At 37.5% G+C, this 22,719-nt stretch overlaps 1 protein-coding gene across 1 annotated transcript in view; it reads left to right on the forward strand.

Annotated features, from left to right (window-relative positions):
- ush2a (Usher syndrome 2A (autosomal recessive, mild)) overlaps window positions 1–22,719 on the forward strand; it is a 328,961-nt gene that overhangs the window by 40,492 nt on the left and 265,750 nt on the right. Inside the window, exons 9-14 of the mRNA XM_065288316.2 lie at window positions 2,512–2,707; window positions 3,360–3,490; window positions 6,536–6,731; window positions 10,769–11,416; window positions 15,111–15,294; window positions 20,350–20,513. Coding sequence (XP_065144388.2) covers window positions 2,512–2,707; window positions 3,360–3,490; window positions 6,536–6,731; window positions 10,769–11,416; window positions 15,111–15,294; window positions 20,350–20,513 — 1,519 coding nt within the window. The remainder of the gene's footprint in view (window positions 1–2,511; window positions 2,708–3,359; window positions 3,491–6,535; window positions 6,732–10,768; window positions 11,417–15,110; window positions 15,295–20,349; window positions 20,514–22,719) is intronic.

The raw sequence follows: 22,719 nt of genomic DNA on the forward strand, positions 1-22,719 counted from the left end.
AATAAAGATAAACGGTTAATTGTGACCCAAATATAACTGTGGTTATCTATACCAACTACAGCAACACAGTTTACCTTTTATTTTTGTACCAAAATATGGCTATATAAATGGCTATCAATCTGCTAAAAACATAATTCCTACACTTTTACTATATTAAAATCACAAAAAAGATCGCCAACGCGGTTATTTGTAACAGTGAAGCATAACAGAAACACACTAAATTCATATTTTAAATTCACATTAAATCATACATGATTTTCGAGGATACATCACTCGTATTACTTACCAAACACAATGAAACACATAGCAGCATTGTGAAGCAGTGTGACTTTCTTATAAGGCATTTAGCTTGTCGCTGTTGCCCCCTAGTGTAACTCGTAATATATAAAAAAGATAAGTATAGAGTAGATGGCCACCAGTAATAAAATATTAAACCATTAAATCTATATTATTCACACATTATACACAACTCATTAAAATATAAAAATTTTACTAGTTATTATTAACGATAATCATTACCTACAGCAGAGTTCATAAAATATCACTGTTGACTATATTAATGAAATGTCCGAAAATGTAAAGAGAAACGGTAATTTCATCGATTTACCAGCAGGTGCCATTGAAATGAATGGGCTTCAGTGCTGCGTTTGGAACTATGCGTCACTACCGGTCACTACATGAAACGCTGTTACTTCCGCATTCCATTCTTACAACGGACGTCTATGTGAGTGTCGTAACTCTATTATTATACGACTCTGGTTCACCCCAAAACGGATAATTCTTTGGTCATGTATTGGCGGTGTTTATTTTAATCAAAAAGTTAAGAAAAATAAGAATCTCAGTTTTCTCAGTGCATATAGATGTTTGGTTTTGTCCTGATCCTGTGGACTTTTCTTGAATAAATTAAAATCATGCAGAAAGTTATTTTTGGTAAAGCATTGCTAAAACCTGCCCTTTTCAGACAGGGTAAAGGTTAACTGTAGGTTCTTTTTTGGTGTAGCCACACGCAGACCCTTTCTGAGGGAGCGTGAAATTAACCGTGGCATTCACAGAGGTCTTTCACACCGGATGAAGGCTCTTACCCCGTTGGAGCCCGACTCCTCTCCATCTCACACAGTGGAGACGAATACAAAACACATGATATGCGTGCGTGCCCTTAAACTTTCCCGCAGTTTTAGTTTTGTGTGTAGGATAATAGATTTACATGTATATGTTGTAATTGGGTCAGACAACCCTGGCATATCTGAATGGACTGTTCCTGACCGTATTAAGCTACAGTATGTATCAAATTTAATGATAGTCATTACATTTTAATAAACAGAGACCGAAAGTTAAAGGGGAATTATTATAAAGTGCTATATTGGGTCACCAGTGCTTCTATCAACTGTGTGAAAATGAAAAACCCAGTAACTTAGTTTTGGTAAACCATTCTCTGCAAGCATGTGAAAAAATAGGTAATTGAAATGTATCCCCCCTTGTGATGTCAGAAGGGGATAATACCGCCCCTTAATCTGCACTATCCAACCACGGCACTGCTATTTAGTTAAAAGATCAACTCATTTGCACAAAATGGCACATTTTTGCTCACACCTACTAAGTGGCGATTTTAACATGCTATAATAAATTATCTGTATGGTATTTTAAAGGGACTGTTCGGCCAAAAACGATATTAAACCCATGATTTACTCACCCCCAAGCTGTCCGAGTTGCATATGTCCATCGTTTTTCAGACAAACACATTTTCGGATATTTTAGAAAATATTTTAGATCTTTCAGTTGATTAAATGTAATGTTACGGGGTCCACCCATAGTCCACGACTTTCAAGTCCAAAAAAAGTGCGTCCATCCTTCACAAAAGAAATCCAAACGGCTCCAGGATGATAAACAAAGGTCTGAGGGTAATCCGTGCGGTGTTGTTGTAGAAATATCCATATTTAAAACTTTATTAACGAAAATAAATACCTTTCGGTAGCGCCGTCATCTTAGACTCCTCTGTATTCAGGAGAGAGTATTAGCGTAGTGTACGCACTTTTCTTAGTGACGTATGACAAATTCGGAGGGCGGGGGCACAGAGCAGCAGCAGAGTAGCCTCCGTAGGCTGCGTAAGCTCTCATCCTGAATGCGGACGTGACTAATATGGCGGCGCTACCGGAAGGTATTTATTTTCGTTAATAAAGTTTTAAATATGGATATTTCTACAACAACACCGCACGGATTACCCTCAGAAGACCTTTGTTTATCATCCTAAAGCCGTTTGGATTTAATTTGTGAAGGATGGACGCACTTTTTTTGGACTTGAAGGTCGTGGACTATGGGTGGACCCCGTAACATTACATTTAATCAACTGAAAGATCTAAAACATTTTCTAAAATATCCGAAAATGTGTAAAACATTTGCTGATGTTTTTGGCTTGTGCATACGGAAATATTGTGTTCCTGTGGGGATTTTATCATTGAGACATATTTAGTTGATAAATGTAGATGATGTATGTAGATGTTCTCTCTCCAACAGTGTGAGCGCTGCTCTTCTCTCTTCAATGATAAACCCTTCAAAGCTGGAGATCAGATACAGGCGTACAACTGCCGCCCTTGCCAGTGCTACGGTCACGCCTCTTCCTGTCACTACAATGCCAGTCTGGATCCTTATCCTGATGATCATTTCCGTGGTGGTGGAGGGGTTTGTGACAACTGTACACATAACACCACAGGTACTGTAACAGCATATGATGTTTTTAAAGTCTGACTACATGTATATTATAATGTATTACAAATATTTCAAAGTGTAATTCTAGTACTTTTTCAGCAAAAAACTCTCTGTGAAAATATAACCTTGATGTCTTTAATATTGACTGAGTAAGGTCATGTCAAAGATTGAAATCAATGATTGAAAGCAAAATTTGATGCTCCTACTCTCATCCTTAGATTACAAGACTTTAGCCTGGATTTCACAGGCAGGGTCACATATGCCAACCCTAAAAACTTTTTTTTACTGTGACAGAAAGATCAGTATAATAAAAGCATCAAAAAGCAAATCAGAGAAAGTCGAAAAAATGCATGACTGTGAAACAGATGTGCATTTAATGAAGTAAATCAGGCCATGCTAACAGGTTCTAGTTTCATATGCTGGGCATCAGACATCAGTGGCAGGTAAAGATGAAAGAGGACATTAAAATGGACACCTTAGAAAATTACACATCTCTCACCGGACGTCTCCCAAGACTGCAGTTTTTTTAATTTTAAATCATAGTCCTATGATATGATTGAATTGTAATAGGTTGACATCAATTTCACCCCTCTCCATGCTTTTTTCAACAAGCACACACAAGTGTACACTCATGCTCATGATCTTTGGGTTTAAAGGGAGGAACTGTGAGCGATGTCGGAGTCAGTTTTACAGAGAGGTGGGTGTGCCGCTGTGGTCTGAGGAAGTGTGCAAACCCTGCCAGTGCAACAGCGTTGGGACCGTCAATGGCTCCTTAGAATGTGAGCCGGTAAGTTTAGACAACTAATCATTTGCATATGTCTACAATAATACTTCCAAAATTCTATTAATACACATCATACCCAACATGATCGTTTTGTAAAGATTTGGGTATGCTATTGCCTACTCTAACTGTAAAAAAAATTGCCAGTTTGGATTTTAAGTATATAATTTAAATATGTTTGACTGCATAAAGTATCTAAAAATTCTTAAATTAAGATGCTTTTTCTTAATGAGCAAAATGACCCAAGAAAATAAGTCTAGTTTTTAGACAAAAAATATCAATTTTAAGCGATTTCGTGCATAAAACAAGCAAAAAAATCTGCCAATGGAGAAAGCATAAAATCTTGATTTTGTTTACTAAATTCTAAAAAAATGCAAGAAAAATTTGCTTACCCCATCGGCAGATTTTTTTGCTTGTTTTATGCACAAAATCACTTAAAATGTATATTTTTTTTGTCTAAAAACTAGACTTATTTTCTTGGGCCGTTTTGCTCATAAAGAAAAAGCATCTTATTTTAAGAATTTTTAGATATTTTTACTGAAAACAAGACAAAAATACTAAGATTTTTTTTTCTTGAAAATCATTTTTTGCAGTGTAGCTGCCACACTGCAAAAAATGACTTTCTTACTTAGTATTTTTGTCTTGTTTTCAGTAAAAAATTCTAAAAATTCTTAAATTAAGATGTATTTTCTTGATGAGCAAAATGACCTAGGAAAATAAGTCTAGTTTTTAGACAAAAAATATAAACTTTAAGTAAATTAGTGCTTAAAACAAGCAAAAAAACTGCCAATGGAATAATTTTTTGGCTAAAATTCTAAGTAAGAAAGTAATTTTTTGCAGTGCAAATGGCAAACTTAGCATCGTCTGAGACAACGTAGTGACAAAATGCACTTTGTAGAGCTATTTGTCCTTATAGGGCTTCTGTAGAAACATGATAGCGCAAAATTGCGACTTTCATGTAAGGGGACCCGCTGTTGAGGAAAAAAGGCTCATTCTAAGATAATAAAAACAATGTAATTCATTTTGTAAGGTCTTTATACACCACTGATAATATAGTTATGTATATTTTATTGGATTTCTGTCAAGAGAACCTTCTAAAAGTTACACAATGCGCCTTTAACTCTTTCCCCGCCATTGACGAGTTATTTCGTCAATCTGCAAAACCGCTATTATCCACCATTCCATATCCACCGCTCTTTCGCAACAACCGGAAGTATTGCCCTAGGGCAAACATCTGTAGGTACGTGTATGTTTTAAAGATCGCTCTGCATCTGATCTCTATCAAAAGTCCTTCACAAAAATGGAATTATCTCAGCTTTTTGCTCAAAATTTTACACATATTTGAGAGGTGATAAAAACAGAACACATGAAGGTAGGATGAAACAGTTTTTTTTTTTTTTTGAAAGCAGAGGGTCTGTTCTTTTATTTCATATATTGTATGTTTATATATTTAAAAAGGAGCATTTTCTGGAAGGCATTAAACTTTTGTGAAAATCATGAAAAATGCTGATGGTGAAAGAGTTAATGCATTGGCTAAATATGGAAATTATAATTTTTTTAATATTAAAGTGATCGTTTACCCAAAAATGAAAATTCTTTCATTATTTATTTATCCTCATCCAAAATGTATGAATGTATTTCTTTACTGTTGAACACAAAAGATGATATTTTGATAAATGATGGTAACCACACAGTTGACGACCCCCATTGACTTCCATAGTATTTTTATCATACTATGCAAGTCAATAGGTGCTGTCAACTATGTGGTTACCATGTTAATTCACTTAATTTTCCTGACCAACAACCGCAGCTTGTTAACCAAACTTTAACTATTAACTGATAAGATTTAAAAAATACAGTGGATTATTTACTGTGACCCCCTAAAACAATACAAACATTTTATTACATTTGAACGTGCAAACAGCAGCAACAGATCAATATCAGAACCAGGATTTAATTTCATACATTAATTTAATCTGAAATCAGTATGAGGGTTAAAAATGATCAAAAAATGATCAGCTGACTTAGTTTCTCTCTTAGCAGTAGATATAACTTTTTGTAAAATTAAACACAAAATAATGGTAAAGTTTTCTAAAAGTTCCAATTAATAGAATTTCTTTCTTAAATGTATTTAAAGTTACAAAGTCCAAAAGTACTGCTTAACAGAATTGACCCACCCGTAGCAACAAGGCAATCTCTGTGCATATGCAAAAGGAAGACATCTGAGGTTTTGATCCCTACCTTTGTGATGGACTTGAGAATTCAGATTCAGATAACGATATTGGCCCGTCTTCGCTCGAGAGAGTTGCATTGATGTATTGGCTGAGGACTTTAGTATTCACAACAGCATTTATCACCGTTGTGATCAGTTAGGAGTATGTAAAAGTGTCGCCGTGAGAATCTGTCTCTGGAGAATTCCTCGCCACCGTTTCCTCTGAGTATCATGAAAGCCATTTTGGTGGAACAGATCCGTGTCGATAGATATACTAAATGACAAATTCAAAATCAATAGCCGGGTCAGACGCAGGTTAGATTGTTACCTTATTTAAATGATCATAATGATTATTTCCTCACATATGCTAATGGCTTACACTGTAAGGGATGGGGCCTTTTTTGTTCAGTTAAAGTCGGGTTTCCTTGATTCATGGTTGGAATTCCTATAGTCCTCTTTTTTATCCAGTCAACAGTATTGATAATTGACTTGGTTAGCGCCATCTAATGGATTTTGTTTTTATTGCACCTTACTTTATATGCCCACCCCTGACCTAGACTACATAAAGTTTAGCTGCTTATCAAATAATTCCCAGCAACGCTCATTCGTCCAAACAACACCTACGATTATGACCATTTGTCACAAACAGGACCAACATACCCTACTCCTAAACCGCTGACTGTTATAAAGATAAAATGATCCCACCAGTCCCGTAAAGATCAGGCAGGGTGTGGGGTTGAGACGGCACAAAGCTCCCATCCATGACGCACACCCTTTCACTGCCTGGTTCAAGTTGACTAATTGGAGCACGGCCATGTGACGTTCTTCTTCTTCTGCAGATCGGAGGCCAGTGTAAGTGCAAGCGACATGTGTCTGGCAGACACTGCAATCAGTGCCAACACAGATTCTACAAGCTGCAGTCGACGCTGGCTGACGGCTGCCTCGCCTGTAACTGCAATACCGCCGGGACCGTGCAGCCAGATATTGCCTGTCACCAGGACTCAGGTCAATGCCAGTGCAAAGCAAATGTAATTGGTATGTATCAAGCGACATTGCACCCTCCATTGCTCTTTTGCTTTCTTCTTTCTCTCTGTTAATCCACAAAGTTGATATATTCTACAGTGGGAAAAAAATCCACATAGTTTTGTAATGAGTGAGTGCACTCTTAAAAATGCAGAGTTATTGTCAACCCAGCGTTGGATCAGGACGAACCCAACGGGTTAAAACAACCCAGCATTTTGAGTTGAAAATAACCCAGCATTTTTTAGATTGTGCTCATAAAATGGCCTGAATAACAATTAAGTTGAAAATAGTTTAAGATGGAGACTGAAGTCCAAGTTATAGGCGTGCATAAGACCTACATTGTTGGTTTTCCGTAGCCTGACGTGCACCTCTCCAAAATTTTAACAGCGCCTCCGTTCTACGCAGACTGCAAGCGCTGTGATTGGTCCACTAGAACCCCTCCCGTCAGGTTAAAAAAACTGCGTCATAGATATTTCCGTTTGCGACGGTGAGAACAAAGATGGGCCAAGAAATCTACCTGACCCATATCACTTTTTACCCGAACCCGAGGTGCATAAATATTTTTTATTTTTAACAAAGACCTGACCCGAGACAAACCCAAGAAAATTAGACCAGAGTCCGACCAGAACCAGCTATTTTTTTATTACCCGTCTGGACCTGAATGTGAACAGGCCGACGTGTGTGCAGTCTGCAGCACCGGACGCACCAGTCAGACAGAAAGAAACCCAGGTGGCCTCGCATCCAATTTGGCCCGCTGCTACATTTATTTTACTTTGTTTTTTGATGTAGACACCAAGGTAACCGCTAAAATGTACATTTAAAATTGATTGACAGTAGGGATGCTCATATCAGTTAATTTTCCCGACCGACAACCGTAGCTTCTAAACCGAACATTAACCGTTTACTTAAAAGATTTTAATATGAAATTGTCATTGAGTAAAAATACAGTTGACGGTTGTCTGTGAACTAGTAAAAACAAAACATTTAATTTGAACGTGCAAACAGCAGCGACAGATCAACAACAGAACCAGGATTCATACATTATCAGATATTCATGCAACATTACCTTATCAAAGAGCACGCGATCGGTCCAGAGGATTAATATCCAAAGGGCAGATTGTCTCCGTTTCATCTACCACAGTGGTCATTTCTAAAGCAGGACGCTTTTCAGAAAGTTTTGGTTTTGCGTCATATTTCTCCGTTTGTGCAAAAAAGAGAGATGTTTATGGTTAGGGTCAGAGGCCATCAGCAAACATCTGTCCGGATGTGCGCGAGGCGGACCGCGTCATCTTGCGCGTAGACGCGCGCGTCTCCGTTCAGCTTCCAAACACGCATACAAATGATTTCTCATACAAATGATTACTTTATCAGACCGTCAGGGCAGCAATCATTTGTGTCATTTACAGGACATTCACAAATTAAAGATAGAAAAGTGGCGAAATTTCTGTCGGCTCATGACGAGACGACACGCACCATGTATTAAAGCAACACTATGTAGTTTCCATGTAAAAATTACTTACAGCTCCCCCATGTGGTTGAAAAGCGCAACAGTGCCTGGTATCTGTTTTGTAGAGTGCACTCTTAAAAATGCAGAGTTATTGTCAACCCAGCATATTCATATATATATATATATATATATATATATATATATATATATATATATATATATATATATATATATATATATATATACATACATATATATATATACATACATACATATATACACATACATACATACATACATACATACATACATACATACATACATACATACATACATACATACATATATATATATATATATATATATATATACATATACATATACATATATATATATATTTACTTTATTTAAAAAATTTATTAAAATGTGACAAAATGAATAACAATTATTGTTATTCACCACTTGGCATATTGTTGGGCCCTTTTTCCCAAATGTGTTGCGATCAGCCCCCAAACGTTTTTCTTCCAGCTTTTCCATGCATTCCAGGTCCTTTGCGATAAATGTGTTCACTATTTCCTTTTTGTACCTTTTGAACCGTTTTCCTATGAAATGCAAAAGAATGTTACTCAAAGGATCATGTGCATTGCTAAGCCAGGATATCAAGGGCCGCCTCATTTTAATTTCGTAACTCAATGCCAACTTGATTATAATAAACTGCCCCCGTCTTCCTTATTTTTCATTCTTCTTACAAGACCTGCTTCTTTGTTTGTAGTTCCCACAGGTATTTTTCAGAAATTAGATTTGATTAAGGCAATTTATTACCTCCAGCACGTTTGAGGCCAGCCGCAGCTTCATAAGGACAAAATGTATCAAGTACCCCGAGTACACAATGCTCTTTGAAATGTTGATGTATGAGAATATTATGCGAAAAAGCATTACTGATAAAATGTGGGTTGCACTGGTGCAAAGCTCGCTCCATGGGTGCTCCAACAAGCAGTCAAACAGCCATGTTAATAAAATAAAATGCACTCCGATTCTAAAAAAAAATTACTAAGTTAAACAGATGGATATATATATATATATATATATATAGTTATTATTTTTTATTAAACTCACAGCTGGATGGCGCAGTTACCGATTTGAGAGTTACACCATCCAAAATCTACGAGCCCAATGATAAATTGAGGCTCCTTTGGCGTGATATTATTGGGGTATTCATCTGTGTCACATTGTGCATTTAACATAATGTTGTAATGAGGTTTAAATGTGGGCAGGGAGCAATATATTAATATCTAAATTCATTAAAGTGGAGCTCTGTAGTGGAATATACAGCAGCGGAGGAGTGCAGACTTCTCAGTACTTATAGCTGTAAACGGTTTGCCCCCGTAGGCTCTGCTCAGCAACATTAGGAATAAATTACCTGTCAGGAATATGTATGGCATATTCAAATAAGCACGGCGCGCATTTAAAAAAACTTGATACGATTCGATTCCACGTAGACCACTTTTTGGGGTCTCCAAATGAGCTTTAATTCTTTTTAGCCTCACAGTTATTTTGTACTTTTTCCTTCCGCTGGCTTTCTTGGGTCTTTTAATTTATTTATTTTCCTTTTAGACAAATTAAGTGTTATGCCTGGGGTGGGTCATTCATCATTGGGAAAGGGGCTCACTTAATGATGACATTACCAATTTCTTTTTTATTCCTTGTGTAATATTTCACAGATTTTTTTTTGTTTACTATATGCTTCAACGTGAGGCAAAGGCCAATTTAAAGGACACACATATGCAAAATATACTTTTAAAAGGTGTTTGGACATAATAATAAATGTGTGTTGGCAGTGTGTGAACACAACCACCCTACAATGGACAAAGTCCACCCTCTCCTTAATTTTTAGTTCCCGTTAAACCAAAGCAGTCTAATTAGACATGCTGTTTGGATTCTTTTGTCAATGTGATGTCACACAAACAAAGCACCGCCCATGGCTATTGACTGACCTGTTCATTTTACCCAAAACTTTTCTTAATGTGTTTGATAGCACATTGCAGCGCTAATATGGCTAAATACTATTGTCTCGGACTGTATTCACAGAAATCAGATCTATTTTAACCAAAAGCGCTTACCGTCTGTTGGTAAGGGAGTGAGAAGCAGTAGCTTATTTGCATTTAAAGGTACAGACATGAAAACAGCGCTTTTTTGCTCCCAACCGAATAGGGGCATTTTGGACATGCTATAATAAATGATTTGTGGGGTATTTTGAGCTGAAACTTCACAGACACATTTTAGGCACACCTGAGACTTATATTACCTCTTGTAAAAATGGGCATAATAGGTGCCCTTAAATAATTGTAGATGTTGATAAACCCTTTTAGGAAGAAAATAAGTAAAATGCAGATTTACAAAATTCATGTGTAAATGTAGGTGATTCTGGTTGTATTGTAATAAAGAGACCCATAAATGATTATATATGGTCACTATACTATTGCAAAAACACAACAAATCTAATGGTGGCATATGGTGGCCTAAGTCTTTTCCACTGGATGTGCCATGAGTACAAATGTTTATGAATGAGCACTAATAGTAAGCTCCTCTCTCTCATCCTTAGGTCTAACCTGTGACCGCTGCAACTACGGCTTTAAATTCCTCGATCACACACATCCAGACGGCTGCATTCCCTGCGGCTGTGACCCACGTGGCTCCCTGCACCAATTCTGCAACCCCTTCACAGGCCAGTGCGAGTGCAAAGACGGCATGCAAGGCCTTCTCTGTGACACTTGTGTCCCTCAATTTTACGGTATGCCTGGCAGTGGTGTTTGCATGCCATGCGCCTGCAGTCCGATCGGATCCGTAACCGGTACTTCCTGCGATCCGGTTACGGGACAGTGTAAGTGCAAACCTTATGTGGAAGGCAGACGGTGTGATGTATGCCGCGATGGATACCACAGCCTGGACCGCGGCAACTCTTTGGGCTGCTTGCCTTGCGGGTGTGAGGTCAAGGGCACGGTAAATGGCTCGGGCGTGTGCGATGAGACCACCGGGCAGTGCGCATGCAAAAGTAACGTAGAAGGGTTACGGTGTAACCGATGCTCTGCCCACACCTACAACTTGAGTTCTGCCAATGCCAAGCATGGATGCCAACCGTGCCAGTGCGACCCTGCTGGCATCGTGCCTGCAACCACGTGCGATTCCGGGAGCGGTCAGTGTGTGTGCCTGCCTACCCGCTATGGCAGAGACTGCGGAACCTGTAAACCAGGTGGGTGCTCTTATCCTGTATGTGATCTAAGTATGTATGCGAGGGAAGTTGTTGTAAACTCATTATACCATGTTGATGATGCCGGTGGAGTCATCGCTTTTGCTGTTTCCTGTGATTTCTAGCTGGTGCCCATTGCATTTGAAATATCTGCATCTTTTGAATTACAAAGTGCCCTCTTCCTTTCCTTAACTAATGACTCTCTCTTATTTGTTCTTGGCCGCACAAGCTGTTGCATTGTTTTATTTGTTTTATCCGAGATTGTGCCTGGGAATTGAATGTGTTTTGGCAGTCACTTTGGCCCACGGCGTTTAACTAGCATAGCTACGGGCCATTCCTCATGCACCCTCAATCAACCCGCTCAATGGCTGCTGGGCCAGCGCTTGCCTCGTGGCTCAAGTGCACTTGAGGGGTTGGATATGTTTGGGCTCCCTTGTTTCTTTGCAGTATAGTAAGTGCTACAAGTGCACTGCCAGGGGCCACAGGGTCAGTGTGGCGGCACCAGATGGTCCCTTTGTCCTCTTATAATGAAGATTAACCATCAGAAATCTCAGTTTACTGTAAAACCAACTTGCACCTTTACATGCCAAGTACGGTCTTCCAATTCCTAACAGTACTCCTTTTTTAGAGATTTGGCAGTATTAGTATTTTGGATATCTGAGGTCCAAATAAGGACAGTATTGTGTGTTTCATTAGTACACATGGCTCGCAAAATTTCGGTAGCTCGAATAAAAAAAAGACATTACTTTTAATGTAGAATATTGAGACAAATATTCATCAATACAAATACAAATATTTGCTAACTGAATTGAAATTTGTATTAACTTCTGAATCTGAAATAGTAACTGAAGTCACAGATAGAAAATTTTCAAAAGTCTATTTTTTAGACAAACATATCAAATTTAAGTGAATTAGTGCTTAAAACAAGCAAAAAAATCTGCCAATGGAATAAGATTTTTTTTCTTGAATTTACTTAATACAAGAAAAATTCAGCAAAAAAATGTGTTTTTCCATTGGCAGATTTTTTTGCTTGTTTTAAGCACTAATTCACTTAAATTGCATAGTTTTACATCTTGATTAAAAATATTAGATATTTTGCAGTGAAGAAAATTTTCAAATATATTAGTCATTTTTGCAGTGAAGTAACAAAGTAAGACTAACTAAAACAATGTTTAAAATATGTAACTATATCTTTTATCCTGGCTGTGAATAAATGTAAGTAAAATACAAGAAATTAGCGCAAAACTGAGTCTGTGGATTGTGGAACAGAGGAAATGGTTTCTTTAATGAATATATCTTCTGGTCTTTCTGCTTTCCCCCCTTCCATTAAAAAACAAGGTTGTCCTAACAAAACTTCAATCACGATGAATCAAAATCTATACACTGCAAAAAAATTTCTTTTTTTAGTATTTTTGTCTTTTTTTCAGCAAAAACATCTAGCAATTCTCAAGTCAAGATGCATTTTCTTGATGAGCAAAATTACCTAAGAAAATAAGTCTAGTTTTAAAACAAAAAATATAAAATTCAAGTGAATTTGTGGATTAAACAAGCAAAAAATCTGCAAATGGGGTTTATTCACCTTATTCAAGAAAAAATCAAGAAAAAATTGCGTACCCCACTGGCAGATTTTTTTTTGCTTGTTTTATCCTCAAATTCACTTAAATTTGATACATTTTGTCTAAAAACGATTTTCTTAGGTAATTTTGCTCATCAAGAAAAATATCTTGATTTAAGAATTTTTAGGTATTTTTACTGATATTTTTTGCATCGTACTAATATTAAACAGCTTTTATTTGAACTTTGGGTATACACTGCAGAAATTATTTTCCAGAAAATCTTCTTTCCAGTCTTGTTTTCAGTACAAAATATCTAAAAATTCTTTAATCGAGATGTTTTTTCTTGATACGCAAAATTACCTAACAAAGTAAGTCAAGTTTTAGACCAAAACTATCAAATTTAAGTGATTTTGTGCATAAAACAAGCAAAAAAAAATCTGCCATTGGGGTAAGCAAATTTTCTTGAATATTTCTTGAATTTAGTGTTTAAGAAAAATTTTCAAGATTTTTTTGCTTACCCCATTGGCTGATTATTTTTTATTTTTTTGCTTTGCTTGTTTTATGAACAAAATCATTTAAATTTGATATTTTTGGTCTAAAAACTAGACTTATTTTCTTGGGTCATTTTGCTCATCAAGAAAAAGCATCCTAATTGAAGAATTTTTAGATATTTTTGTGAACACTGCAAAAAAAAAAACTTTCTTATTTAGTATTTTTGTCATGTTTACAGTTAAAATATTAAATTAAGATGTATTTTCTTGATGAGCAAAATGATTTATTTTTAGACAAAAAATATAAAATTGAAGTGAATTAGTGCTTAAAACAGGCAAAAAATATGCCAATGGAAAAAAATTATTGAATTAAGTGTTTATGAAAAAAGTAAACTTATTTCAAGAACATTTTTCTTATTCCATTGGCAGATTTTTTTGGTCTAAAAATGAGACTTATTTTTCTAGGTCATTTGGCTCATCAATAAAATACATCCTGATTTAAGAATTTTTTTATTATTTACTGAAAACAAGACAAAAATATTAAGTAAGAAAGTCATTTTTTGCAGTGTATCATCAAGTAATTGGAACTAAAGATCGCCATCTCTGTTACAAACATAAAATTGCATGGTACATTACATACCCAAGGGGGTTTTGAAATCAAATGACGTTAACAATTCAGCTTAGGAAACTCAACCTTTGACTCATTATTACAAACTTTCAGTTGTGAATCATGGTAAGGTTAGGAGACAGTTTTCAATACAAATGTACTTTTTGATGTACTTGCTTAACAGATTTTTCTTTACATTTTACAAAAAAAAACATACACAATAAGACACACAGTGATTTAAACGGGTAACCATCTGAACCAGTTAGTCCAACCCACCCAACAGTGCTGGAAAACCGTGCTCACGAACGTCCACCAATAGGAACAAATGATTTGAGGGTGCTAAGCTCAATAACCAGACAAGGATGTACAGCCAACCCCTCCACACATGATGAAATAATGCGGGCAGGCGTACCCGCTGCTCACCAATGCCTCTGCCGCCCATGCCGGAACATAAAGCATGTGTACGGAGAGTGGGGCTGGCAGGAGTAAATTGAAAGCACAGGGAAAGGGGGGAGATCTATTTGAAGGAGGGTGGGGGACTGATGACTGTGTTTCTGCGGGCCCTCCCCCGGCTCTCCTGACGGTGGCCCTCTGTCGTATTTCACCGCAGGGGAAGCAGCCTGTGATTGAAACATCTCAAACTCAGCGCCCCCTGTCTGATTGATGCGCGCAGGAGCCTGACGGAGCCCTTGAGATTCAGCTCGTTCTTTTATCTTACAAAGATATAGATAGAGAAGTGGACCACTACGTTCTTAAAGGGACAGTAACCCAAAAAATGAAAATTCTGTCATAATTTACTCACTCTCAAGTACGAACCTATATACATTTCCTTGTTCTGATGAACATAAAGGAAGATATTTGTAATCGATCAGGAGCAACATTTACTTCTATATAGGAATAAAAATACTATGGAAGTCAATGGTGCTCAAAAAATGGTTTTCATTCTTGAACTGTCCCTTTAACACAATAGCAGGAGAAAAAGTAAATGGGACTGCACAATGAACGCATAATGACATCGTGTTTCCTTGCATCATTTGTGTCAGGTTTCTTTCTGTCGGAAACTGGGCTTAGTGACTGTGAAGTGTGCGACTGTCACTCGGTCGGAGCGGTGGGCCAGGTGTGTGCTGCTCACTCTGGGCAGTGTGTGTGTGCTCACCCTTCATTGACCGGCCGCAGGTGCGACCAGTGCCAGAATCTCTTCTTTGGCTTTAATCCAGCTGTTGGCAGGTCAGTGCTAGACTAACACTCTTATCTCACTCATGTTCAACAAAGACGTTTTCATGTATTACCAGACAGAAAGATTTTTGTCACCCTGCCTGCGAAGTCTGAAGTCTCGTGATCTAATTAAGTTAGATGATAAAAACGTCGTTGATCAAAATCATTGATTTTAATCTTTGACATGGCCTTACTTAGTCAATATTAAAGATATCAAGGTTATATTTTCACAGAATGTTCTTTATACTGTATGATGTAGGATGATTTTATGTAGAAAACTGTAAATCACCAAAAAATACTTTAGGGTGCACTCATATACCGAACCCAACCAAACTATGCCGCGAGCGTGATTTTCCCCTCTCCCTACTCCCCCAGAAGTGCGCACTAATACTGTACTTTGACCGATCCGAGCTCGGGCACGCTTTTGTCATTAGGATGCGATTTAAAAAAAAAACAGGAAGTAAAGCGCTCTCTTAACACTGGAACCCATCGTGCACCAAACAACTAAAATAAAAAACAGACTTAAAGGGATAGTTCACCCAAAAATGAAAGTAATGTTATTAATGACTCTGCCACATGTCATTCCAAACTCGTAAGACAAAATAACAAAAATTACGACTTTATTCAGCATTGTCTTCTCTTCCAGGTCTTTTGTAAACTGTGTGCACAGTGACGCCGCTGACGTATGGCACTGCTGACGTGTTATCTGGTGCCCCCCAACTTTTTTTTGCGCCCTAACTTTGTTTAAAAAAAAATAAAAATCTTTGCAAAGATGTCTGAGGATAAAACGTGAGCAACGTCGTACATCAGCAGCGTCACTGTGCATGCGCATTCGCAACAGACTCGGGATAGAAAACAATGCTGAATAAATTTGTAATTTTTAATACCAAAATTTATTTTTGATGCCTCAACAAATTCTAACTGACCCACTGATGTCACATGAGCTACTTTTATGATGTTTTTTACCTTTCTGGACATGGACAGTATACCGTACATAGATTTTCAATGGAGGGTCTGAAAGCTCTCGGACTAAATCTAAAACAACTTAAACTGTGTTTCTGAAAATGAACGGAGGTCTTACAGGTTTGGAACGACATGAGTGTGAGTCATTAATGACATTATTTTCATTTTTGGGTGAACTGTCCCTTTAAGTCTGTTTTTTTATTTTAGTTGTTTGGTGCGCGATGACACACAGCCCTCTCACATGCCCAACATATTGCTTTGTTAATCTGTCGCCTATGCAGCTCGGACTTTCAAGTAAACCAGCTGCCCGCATCAAAAGGTTTTTCCGAAGGCAGATGAATGTGAGTGGTTACATAATTGACGTCTCTCCTTTTGAACTGCGCTCTGTTGCGATTTGCGATTACACTGCCCGTTCCGTGCCTGATCCCAAGTGGGCCGCGCCCGAGCCCACCTCTACAAGCCAACCAGGGTGCGATTAACCAAACCGTGCCAGGGCACGGTACAGAGCGATCACACTAGTCAAATAAACCAGGTTTTGGGTGTCAAACACGCACGTGCACAGTTTGGTTGGGATAATGGGAGCGTGCCCTTTTTTCAGGCAGGGTCACATATTTTCTAGTAAAAACATACATGCACCCTCTGTTGAAAGTTAATCGCTGTTGAAAATTGTTGTAGTGAATAAGCATTTTTCAGTATAAGGGGGCGTGCACACCAAAGCTTTTACGCTGGTGGAGAATGTCCGTCCAATCAAAGTGGAGGAGGGGCGGGATAAACATTACAACAACCAACCAGCGCATCATTCAGCGGACTGGAAAATCATTTTTCTTTTTTTTTCTCAAATAAAGCAGATTTTCTTTGATTTTAAGTCTTGCCGTTTTGTTCAAAAGTCTCGTTGAATGACCTTCCTGTGGGCTAGTAGGAGACATTTAACAACGCCAGCCATGCTGGGTGCAGAAAAGGAACAGTGGGGAACATCATCAGCAGTTCCCACGTCAACCATCGTTTACCTTTTTAAGCGTTTTCTCAAATAAAAAATATGATGTTGGGCACCGTTTGGTTGGGATAATGTGAGCGTGCCCTTTTTACAGGCAGGGTCACATATTTTCTAGTAAAAACATAAATGCATCCTCTGTTGAAAGTTAATCGCTGTTGAAAATAGTTGTAGTGAATAAGCATTTTTCAGTATAAGGGGGCGTGCACACCAAAGCTTTTTACGCCGGTGGTGGCGCATCATCAACGACTGATAAATAAAGCAGAAGTATTATAGCAACCAAAGTGCTCAGAAAAAAGCTGGTAATCGGCTGAAAAAAAAGCTGGCAGATGGCGTCCGCCTGGCATTTTCAGCCACGTTTAAAAGCTTTGGTGTGCACACCCCCTAAGTACGCTGCTGTGGCTCAACTGGTAGAGCATTGCATTAGCATCACAAAGGTCATAGGTTTGATCCCAATGAACACACACATACTAATAAAAAATGTGTAGCTTGAATGTCCTATACGTCTCTTTGGATAAAAGCATCTGCCAAATGCATAAAATGTACATATAAAGCCCATTTGGAAAATCATGCGCATCACTTTTCAACGCGATTTGAGCCAGTTAGCTGCTTACTGGCCCACGGGTTCATATGGAGCCAGCAAAGGTCAAATCAGCCATTAAAGTCTCCTGCCTCTAAATGAGGCTGCATTTTAATGCTCTCCACATAGTTGATTTGTTGGATACATCAATTAGGTTGTAAATACATCATATGTTTGCTGTCTTAATGATATACTCAAACGCAGCTCCCCAGCTTGAACATATGGTCCAAGTTAAAGATGCAAAACTTGGCATTCTCAGGAGCGAGTGGACTGGAAAATTATTTTTCATTTTTTGCCCACATAAAGCAGATTTACTTTGATTTTAAGTCTCGGCGTTTCGTTCGAAAGTCTCATTGAATGACCTTCCTATGGGCTCGTAGGAGACATTTAACTAAGGCAGCCATGCTGGGTGAAGAAAAGGAACAGTGGGGAACATCATCAGCAGTTCCCACATCAACCATCGTTTACCTTTTTAAGCGTTTTCCCAAATAAAAAATATGATGTTGAGATGCGCCGCCGGCAGGGGGAACATTAATTGTTGGCTGGTGAGATGCAAATAGCACAGGCGCATGTTTTCAATACATCAACAACAGGGCTACCGGACATCACAAATTGTTAATCCATACATGTCGTGACAGATCGGCGCACACACAATCCATCCGGCTGCAGGATGAAAAATGAACTATTTAAACTGATTAGAGGAGACGCTGAACTGCACGAGGAGATCCTACACAATAAAGATTTCTTTATCTAAATATTATAAACTCATTTGTCCGCCCCAGAATCAATAAGACGATGCATCTTATTTCGTTTTCTTATATTGGGTCAGCTGCTGTGGGCTGCCTAATAGAGGTAGTTAAAAACGCACAATATGGTTAGACAAGATTACCCATCACGGCAAATCACCCAAAAGAGCTGCGTTTGGGTAATCGTTTAACCTTGGGAGAAAAAATAAGTTTTGTTTTGCATACGAGTAGGTCATATTCATATCTTCGCACCAGCAGAATGCAATCTACATGTTTATTGGTTGAAATTTCTTGTTTGCAAACTTCACAGCCACTTCTGTTTGCAACACCTGTTCTAAACCAACATCGATGCACAATCTGGAGTTATTTATCCTTATAGCTGCAAGCTATTGATTTACGATATTTCAATATGGAGAACGTAAGCATGTGGAACTTGGCAATATTGATGGGTGATTTTCGCAAAATTAGACTTATGAGGTTTAATAAAACATTTTGATAAAAAAGTAAATAATATCAAAATAAGAAGTATACAGTTAAAAACATCTCTTCATGTACTATTTTGCACATGATTTCAAATGACATCATACAAACCAATTTTTTTGTTTTTTCCACATTTAAGGGGAACATTTTCATTACCGCAACGTGTCCATGACTGGATTTGGGTTCTTTGACATGGAAATATTTATAATTAAAAAATCTAAAAAATAAAAAAGCTTCAGTGCATGTTATACTATAAACATTTACAGTAAAGAAACATGTGGTATTTGGTGATCATTGGTAAATGTAGAGACAATAATAAGGAATATAAATGTGTCCAAGACCAATTTTCTCATCCTCCGCAACAATTTCCAATCATTGTTTAAGCCCTCAAGGAACTAACATATAAAAAAAAAAAAAAAAAAATTGTTGGAAGGGACATAATTGACTGTGATACTCAAGATGGCTAACAGGTAAGCAGTTCTTATTTTTTTTCTCCAGATAAAAGTTATAATTTTGTTTGTCATAGTACCTAGACAACTTTATTGTTCTCATTACCGAAACATGAGTTTGTAAATGCATATATTTAATGTAACATCATGTTGCGGTAATGATAATTTTGATAATTATCATCTAAAAAATGTAAATAATTCTATAGGAATATCCTCTAAAAATAATGGTTATTGTAAGTTTAGACTTTAATCTTACATGTGCAAAAAAAATTGGCTTCAAGGGATTTTTACAAATTCTGATGCTGGACACCTTCTAAATCTGAAGTTCGTGAGAATCACCCTGATACTGATAACAGAGTTGTCATCAGCCTTCATTTGGCATCCCTAACAACCGAAAAAAGTTTTGTTCTTCTGAGGAGTCAAGGTCGAACCACATCGGAAAACGGGTGGGTTAGCCCAAAACGCCCCTCAGTTGACAGAACAAATTGTCGGCTCATTAAGAGTCTGGCTTTTATCAGCTGCTTTCAAGGGTGTCAGGCGTTTGGCCCTCACATCACCCGCCGCTGGCCCCTGAGGGCCTTTCCTCCATCCCCTACTACACCCCTTTCACAAGTGTCAATGACAGGTGCATCTGTGAATGTGTCCGTTTAGAGAGTCCCCCCCTTACCGCACACACCAACTAACGCGCATACACTTTCACTTTTTGCAACTCGTAGCCAGTGACAAGTTTTATTGGGCTGGGGGTTGTAAATGAAAGTGGACCCGTTACTTTTGGTTAATTTCCTGATTTCATGTCCTTTACAGATATAGACAATGTCAAGAGAAGTGATTCTTGTTTTGTGTCTCTTGTGTGTCTAGGTGTGAGCCGTGCGGATGTGATCCTGTGGGAGGATTCAACGGCTCGTGCCACCCCCAGACAGGGCAGTGCCTGTGCAAGCCGTATGTAACCAGAGAGAAATGTGACGTGTGTGTGGAGGGCGCTAGTCACATGGATCCAAACAACTACCTGGGTTGCAGTAAAGGTCTGGAATAAATAAAACAATACATAATGCATTAAAATAGACAATTAATTATTATATATATAATAACAATTATTGTACCCCACAAAATGTTTCTCTGCTTCGTCTGCAAGGTCATTAATTTTTTTTTTTTTTAAACTTAAAGCAGATTTATGCTAAAAGCCCATTTCGAAAAGGGATGCAATGATACAACATTTCTGTGCTGATATACTGATATTTAATGCCTGGTAGTGGGATAAACTGCTTTTATCGGGTGAAGCGATTATCGGCTGATACATTGGTGCATCCCTAATTTTGAATATAATTTTTTTTACTTTAAAAAAAGGCAAACCATGCATACAATATTTTGTCCAACAAAATGAATAAAAACATTTAATTATATTTGCCACCTGACTCAGTTGAATTTAATTAATTTTGGAAGTGGTTTAAATTAGGGATGGGCATTCGATTAAATTTTTTTAGTCGATTGTCGGGAGAATTAACAATCGACTATCGATTAATCATTAATATTTTTATCATAAAAACTAATTATTTACCTTTTATAATTCAAAAATGTTGAATACAAGAATACAGCGTGTTTTCCTCCATGAGACCTATTACAAGATCAACTTGTCGCACACAGTTAAACTACATTTATTTAGGCAAACGGAACATATATGTGCTTGAATATGCGGTGCTCTTAAGCAGCTGAACCTGCCACTGCGAGCCGCATTCTTAAACAGAGACTTCATTTGTTCCAAAAAATCATGACCTCTTCATGATTAATTTTTTAAAATCAAAACGGAAGGTCACAGATAACGAAGTATGGTGTCAAATATTGCACCCTGGTGGTAAAATGTTGAATTGCTGCCACACAGTGAAATTAATTTAATTGCTTCAAGACACACGCTTCACTAGGCAACGCAACCTGCATTAGATAAAAAAAGTATTCGATTAATCAATAACAAATTAACGTCATCGACTAAATTCTTAACGATCAATTATCGATCGTCGATTAATCATGCCCATCCCTAGTTTAAATGAAAGGCTATTGGCTGTTTTTTAGAAATGTCCAACACCAACTTCTGGTTTAAATAGAAAATGCATTAACACCATAAAGAAAACTGTGCCCATCAAACAATTTCATGGGGTCTTTAAACTACTTTATTTTAACAGTGTGGTAACCTGGATGCAAGAGGTTATAAATCCCTTTGGCTCAACTCACCATTTGGCTCAAAAATTTATTTTAAATCACATTACAGAGTTTCTTTATTAAATCTTATCATTTAAATGCATATTTTCCCAATATAGTCAAATTGCTTTGTAAGTTTACGGTATTAATGCAGACGAGACATACATAGGGGTCAGCCCTTATCTGTCAATCATATGCTGTGGTATTTACGCCGGCCTGTGAAATTTATTACATATTTTATTCAGTACCCACGAGCTTGCATTTAAATTTAATCACATTTTATTGTTTTAGTGAATGTTTTTTAGATGGACATTTGTGATTATATATTTCTCTCGTGAGCCTATGCTTTGTTGAGTTCAGTACATATTTACAATTTAAACATTCAGCAAGAGGTGACCTGTTTATGTGTTTAATGCAAGGGGCAATCTTTCGGTCTGTATCGTGAAGACAACAAAGAAGTGACTTAAACTGCAATTCATCTTCATCGGCTCTAAAAGGGAGTCAATACTGTACCATAGACACCCCATGTTAAAATGCCCAACTTTACAGCAGAAATAAATATGTTTACAGCCTGGTACAAAAAGTGTTTATATAGGGGTGAATTTTTTTGTAACTCATCTGTTAAAACCTATGTTAAGTCTTAAATTAAATTAAGGGCGTGGCCACTTGAGTGACTGGTGAACTGCTGCTGCTGTCACTACTGTTGAGCTAGGGGGGCGTAGTTTCAGCAACCAGAAACCTCAGCTCCACCCACATTCCGCCTCTTTTGCCATTTTTGGCTATCTGTGAGTGATGTGCGACTCCATACGGTAAAAATATATTTCTAAATATACAAAAAAAGGCCAAATAATATGTATATAAATATAAATAAATAAATAAATATATACATTTATATTTATATTATATATATATATTCAGGCCATTTTGCCTTTATTGGGTGGAGAGAGGGGTATTGGGCCGGCAGAGGACCTCAAGCCAGGATTCGAACTCGCACCATATGTCGGAGCACTGTCCACTACACCATCAGCTCCATTATTT

The sequence above is a fragment of the Paramisgurnus dabryanus genome, chromosome 17 (genome assembly GCF_030506205.2).
Source record: "Paramisgurnus dabryanus chromosome 17, PD_genome_1.1, whole genome shotgun sequence".
Classification (NCBI taxonomy): domain Eukaryota; kingdom Metazoa; phylum Chordata; class Actinopteri; order Cypriniformes; family Cobitidae; genus Paramisgurnus; species Paramisgurnus dabryanus.